Below are 6,549 nucleotides of genomic sequence, written 5' to 3'. Positions count from 1 at the left end.
CGACTTTTAATGAATACAAATAAGTGTGTGACATGGCCATGGTGAAGAGATGGCACAACTACATATTCATCTGATTGCATTAAATCACCTGACTGTTTCGATATGTCTGTTAGTAAATGTTTTGTAAGAGATAATTAATAAATGAAAACAATTCACATTCAAGAATTACTGTGTTAACTACAACCAACATGCTGCATCTCTGTTTAGGGGTCAGTGGTCTAAAATGAGTCTCTCTGGGGAGAGAGAGGAGGGGGGCCCTGCCTCTAAAATGAGTCTCTCTGGGGAGAGAGAGGAGGGGGGCCCTGCCTCTAAAATGAGTCTCTCTGGGGAACATGACACCAAAGCTAAGAGGTGAGATGACAATTTTGTTTAAGAATTATTAAGAGTTTATTTCCTAAATGCTATTTCCACAATTTTCCACATGTTTTTTAATCAGAAATGGTTGCTTATGGGTACCTTCAATATTACTGTTCTCAGATGTTTAATTAATAGATTTTAGATGTATATAATTATTATTATTTTTATTGCAAAACGCTATATATCCATTGTTTAGCTGAAATTGAATGTTGGTGTCCTGTATATTTGACTGTATTATCTGGTTGTCTCACCTAGCTTTCTTAAGATGAATGCACTTACTGTAAATCGCTCTGGGTAAGAGCATCTGCTTAACAGGTGGGGCTCTGCCCTGAATGACAGGTTGCCACTGCTCCAAAGCAATTACATGTTGCACAGGAACCACTGACTCGCTGCATGTTTCTATTATCAAGACACCTGCTGGTACCTCTTAACTGGTTAGGACAGCTCATGAGGTGTCCTAAATATCTGCCAACTAGGTGGGACACTTATGAATAAAGAGGCTTCATGAATAGCTTTAATTTATACCCATAAGAGTAGGACTAAAACGGCTTTATTCTCAGCACTTATACGACACATTTTCTACTCTGAGACGCTTTTTGGATATGGGCCCAGATCTCAAAATATTGTAACGACCCAGTATTAAATGAGTCTGTCTGGGGAGAGAGAGGACCAATTTTTCTACTCTGAGACGCTTTTTGGATACGTGCCCAGATCTCAAAATCTTGTTTTAAAAAACGTTTTTTTGTTTGTTTGACATAATAAAAAAAGAATATTACTAATGTACCCGACTGGGTTATGTATGCACTCACTAACTATAAGTCGCTCTGGATAAGAGCGTCTGCTAATTGATTAAAATGTAAATGTAAATGTATTGTGTGGCTCTGCTCATGTCCGCGTTCTGGAACTGTCCGCGTCCCGGTACAGAACTGCCCGCGTCCACGTACGGTTTGGCGCCAAGCATATTGTCCAGTTACGCGCAGAGTGGTCTGAGGTGATCTTGGGGAACAACGACGGAGTTCATTACAGTGTTAAGACACCGAAGTTTATTGTTCAATTTGCTTTTTTTGTGTATTGGTCAGTGACAGTATGAGTGTAGCCAGATTCTTTTCACTCGCTATCCTTGTTTCATCGTGTGGTTCACCGGATTCGACATCATCCTCGAGACGAGGGACAGACGAACGACCTGCTAGCTAGCCAAGCTAGTCGGTACAGCTAGCTAAGCTAGCTACTCTACCAGCAGCATCCTAGTTATCCTAGCTACCACTACATCATCACTGGCTGCCTGCATTTCTTGTGGACCGATGGAGCTCCCGGGTTGTTTCTTCCACCTGTTAAATACCGTGGAGGGCTTCTCCCTCTCTCTTGATGGATGCTGGCTACCTACCATCCCTCTGTCCGGTTCTCCTCTTCACTAGATGGACGGTAACTTTACCATTTAACCCCTCTGTGTCCAAGGACCAAACTTTTTAATATTATTTTCGGGGCGCCTCAAGTGACATTTTTTACAACGTTTATTTCTGATAAAATTAGTTCATTGCATCCGCCATTGAGCCAAGTTTCATAATATTGCCTTCTGTCCCTGGTTATGAAGTAATCGCTAAAAAACAGGCCTTATGTTTGGTCATTTTTCACCCTACCAGCTCCAATTAGTTATATTGAGCTCCGTGACACCGACTCGCCTTCAGAACGTTCTATTGCCAGTCCATTGTTCTGCGTCACAATGCCAGCTTCACTATTGTTATCAATGAGACCTGCCTGCGTTAACCCTGTAGGTTTACCTCAGGTAACTTATTATTAACAAGGTTATGGCAACTTGGTGAGCGCTAACCCTGTAGGTTTTCCTCAGGTAACTGATTATTAACAAGGTTACGGCTACTTGGTGAGCGCTAACCCTGTAGGTTTACCTCAGGTAACTGATTATTAACAAGGTTACGGCTACTTGGTGAGCGTTAACCCTGTAGGTTTACCTCAGGTAACTGATTATTAACAAGGTTACGGCTACTTGGTGAGCGTGCACACTGTTCACCTGAGTACATGTTGTGGGCACCAACAGTGAGGTGAGACAGAGTTTAAGAGGCAATGGCTGGCGGATAGCCATCAAACATTAAACATTTTCTGGTCATGGTTAACCATATTTGTTTTAAGAAAAAAGTGTACAATCTAAACAATTTAAACATGTCCCTGTCCTCTTTTTCAAGATGTGGCAGATTTAAACAGCCAGAAGACATTTTTTAATTAAGAAATAACCATTCTTTTTGACGACTTGTATCGAAATCTTCGTTCGTAGGCATCAAATTGAGCGAATGCTGCGCAGGTTCACAGAGTTGCAAACCAAATGGGTATAATGGGGTGATTGTTGTTTAATCGGGTGGTCTAGCTAATGGATTTGTAGATCTGACGCAGTTGCTACCTCAGATTATGAGCATAGCAAGTGTCATGAATGAGTTATGTAGTACCCACATACGGCCACAAGGAGGAGCAAGAGTTTCTTAAACCCATACTGTTTTTTGCCATATAAACCCTAAACCTAACAATCAATCAAATGTATTTATAAAGCTCTTTTTACACCAGCAGATGTCACAAAGTGCTATACAGAAACTCTTACCCTACTTATAACCTATTTTGGCCGTAACCCTAACCCCTAATTCTAGGGTAGGGTAGCCTAGAACACTTTTGGAAACTATTTTAGTAATAATATTATCTTAGTAAATACAATTATAGTATTAAATAGCGTTTTGATTATTTTGTTGTTATTTTATTATATGTATAACTGCAAGACAGAACACTTGATAAACATTAGTTTTATTTTTCAAATGTGGTTTGAACTGGGTGACCTAGTAACCTCTGTGTGAAAGACCAGAAATTGGCGTGGGACAGGTTTGAGACTGATCTAAGGAATTAACAAGAAAAATATACTTTATTCTCAGCTGCCTCACCAATGTCTGTACTTAAATTAATCACTTTTAATTGCTAAATATTTCCAATAGATGGCAGCATATGACCACGAAGCATCATTTATAGGCTACAAGCACCAATATGATTAACATAAAATAGCATGCAACCAAATACTATATGTCCCATGATTTTCTGAAATGGTCACTCATTACTTTAGCTTGCTATATATCTCGTATTAGGCCTGTGATGCTTTTGGAAGAGCAATTAAATAGTGACTATAGCAGGTGTTGAACCCCTGGTAAATAATCACTAGTCAGATGCTCCAACCTCAACCCTAGTATACATGCATTTTTTTATATCTAATATATCGATTAAACAACCTCGAATAGATAAGACAAGAGTGTGTCTTCCAGCCCACCAATGAATTACATCATGCAACCCTCCCAGTTAGCAAATGTACCTCAACATGCCCCTTGCTTGCGCTAGAAGGCAGAGTGCTCGCTGCTGGTTGATGAATCTGACAATTAATGTACTAGGAAAATACGTTTTTCTCAACCAGAGGTGACTAAATTAATGTTCAGGCTTATTGATAATCGTTATAGTAATGAAGTATAATTTCAAAACATGAGCATAAAAACAGCTAATAATAAACATGAATCATCATTATATTATTTCACAGTAATCTGTTAAATGCTTTTTCAGTCGTTCCTCTTGCATTAGCAGTGTGGAAAGGGACAGTAAAAAGTGTGTGCAGGAGTTTTCCTGTGAGGGGGAGTGGTGGTGTATACAGGGAGAAAACTAAACTAACCTTCTGAAATGTCATTCGTGGTCTAATGCTGCCATCTATTGGAATTATTTAGTAACTGCAGTAGTACTGAATAAAGTATATCCTTACTAAAGTAGTAATTACTCAGAATTGCAAAATATGAAATTTTCTAGTTCATTTTACCACTTACAACCATAAAATAACAATTTATAGCATAACAAACAATGAAACTGACATACACCAAAAACACCATACATTTAGTTAACTATATATATATATATTGTGATGTCACGAGAGGCTGTGTCCTGGAGGGACGTTACATCCCCCTGAGGTGGCTGCAAACCCAGACAGCTATGGCTCCATCTGCTGGTATGGTCGGGAACTCCACCCCTCTATGGCCAATCTTCCCACGCAGCTGAAACAAATGAGGAGCTGATGAGCTGAAGGTTTTGGAAGGGAAGAGACACACTGAGGGAGTGTGGGGGGGGTGAAGAAGCACAGTCTCCAACCTGGGCTCTCTGGAGGACAAGAGTGCTGCACGTCCACTTCCATGAGGAATATAAGGATTTGGAGATACTTGCCTTTGGGAAATACTCACCTTTGGATATATGCACCTGTGGAAATACGTGAGAGACATTTGGAAGGACTGTTTGCTGGGTAGGCCACTAGCTGCAACGTGGACTACAGTAAGGCTGGGGAAAAGTTATCTGAGCGAGTGAGAATTATGATTTTGGATGTGGAAGAGACATCCCTGAACTGTTAACCCTTAAAGAGCCACAAGAGAACAGAATTTTGTTATATTTTCGTTAATTTCCCAAGACCTATAATAAAATCCTTGTTTTGTTTGAACCTTGTCTCCTTGCACTACTTGAGCAATCCCGCTGAAAGCTGTGTAGCCTCTCGTGACGTCACAGATGGTGGAGAATACGGGCAAGCTCAAGCGTTAATAGTGCATGTCAGAGGAGGATACCGAAGGTTTGATCACCCAGTTTTCCAAGTTGGCCGTAGGCTCCCCGCCGACTGAAATGGAGGACATATTGAAAGCCCTTGTTGCTGGCCAGCAAGCCCAGATGCAAGCAAACGTGGCTCTCTTGGAGGAGCAAAAGAAAGCCAACCTTCTGAAGGCAGAGGAATTGCAGTTGCAGAGACAGAGGGTTGTCCAAAATACCCGCCCAATAAAGGCAAGTGACTTTATATCTAAGATGGGAGCTACCGATGACATTGAGGCATACCTGCATGCATTTGAGGCCACGGCCACTAGGGAAGCCTGGCCCAAGCAACAGTGGGTTGGTCTGTTAGCCCCCTTTCTAACCGGGGAATCGCTGAATGCTGTCCGGGACCTGGGCCCTGACCAGGTTACTGACTATGATGCCCTGAAGTCTGAGATCCTCAGCAGATATGGACTCACAAAGTTTGGTATGGCCCAGCGCTTTCACAGCTGGACCTTCCAACCAGACCAACCTCCTCGGGCGCAGATGCATGAACTTGTCCGAATCGCAAGGAAATGGCTGGATCCGCAGAGGAATACAGCAGCGGCGGTGGTGGAGGCCGTTGTGGTGGATCGTTACCTACGCGCCCTGCCTTATGAGGCAAAACGTTTCATCAGTCAACAGGCCTTGACCACGGCTGATCTGACCGTGGAAGCTGTGGAAAAGTACCAGGCCACAGCGGAGATGCTGAATGCTTCCCGAAAAGACCCCAGGAGTGCGGCCCCACCACAAATGGGAAGAACCCGTCCAAAGGACCCCAAGGTCTCGAACCCAGCCACGTCAGGACTTATCCCGGCTCCAGGGGGAGCCAGAAACCAGGCGGGTCCAAGAAGAGTACACCAGGAGGGGGAAACTCGACAGTGTTACCGGTGTGGGGAGATGGGACATATCTCCTGGCAGTGTGGGAAGCCAGCCGATGAACCTATGCCCACTGCGGAGTCCTCCAGCTCAGCACCCACACACCGTTTTGCCTCGCTCTTGGGAGTCGTAGATGGCGGCCCAGATCGACCCCCCACCTGCCCGGTAACTGTGAATCACCATGATGTGGAGGCCTTACTGGATTCTGGTAGCCGGGCCACCCTGGTGCGTAAGGATTTGGTGGGCCCAACGTGTCTGACCCCGGGGAAAGTCCTCCCAGTTTCCTGTGTCCATGGGGACACCAGAGAATACCCCATTACTGAACTTACAATGACCAGCACACGGGGAACCATACACACGACGGCGGGGGTGGTTGATTCCCTCCCCGTTCCTGTCCTAATTGGACGAGACTGCCCAGCCTTTTACCCACTCTGGAGAGAGTCTCAGGAGAGGATAACCCGAGTACCTCGGAAACGGAGAGGCAAGACTCATCCTGGGAAGGCTCCGGTGCAATCCTCCGAGTTACTCACTCCCGCCCGGGCTCTGATAGGGATGGCAGGTGCCCAGACCGACACCGAGACTGGTCCGGATACGGGAGAAGAGAACGCAGCCCAGGAAAGTGCTCCGTTCTCCAGTGAAGAAGACGTCCCAGGCACCCAAGAGCTTCCCCCTCTCACAGGCCAG

General features: G+C 44.2%; 1 protein-coding gene across 1 annotated transcript in view; it reads left to right on the top strand.

Moving 5' to 3' along the window:
* Nucleotides 1–223: 223 nt before the first annotated feature.
* Nucleotides 224–6,549, top strand: part of LOC311141162 (NACHT, LRR and PYD domains-containing protein 3-like) — a gene marked incomplete at its 5' end in the record, with an annotated part of 340,648 nt that continues 334,322 nt past the window's right edge. Inside the window, one exon of the mRNA XM_084176412.1 lies at nt 224–351. Coding sequence (XP_084032538.1) covers nt 224–351 — 128 coding nt within the window. The remainder of the gene's footprint in view (nt 352–6,549) is intronic.

The sequence above is a fragment of the Coregonus lavaretus genome (genome assembly GCF_964263955.1).
Source record: "Coregonus lavaretus genome assembly, chromosome: 2".
Taxonomy (NCBI): domain Eukaryota; kingdom Metazoa; phylum Chordata; class Actinopteri; order Salmoniformes; family Salmonidae; genus Coregonus; species Coregonus lavaretus.
Note: the sequence above shows the minus strand (reverse complement) of the source record. Positions and strands in the feature narration are given on the sequence as shown.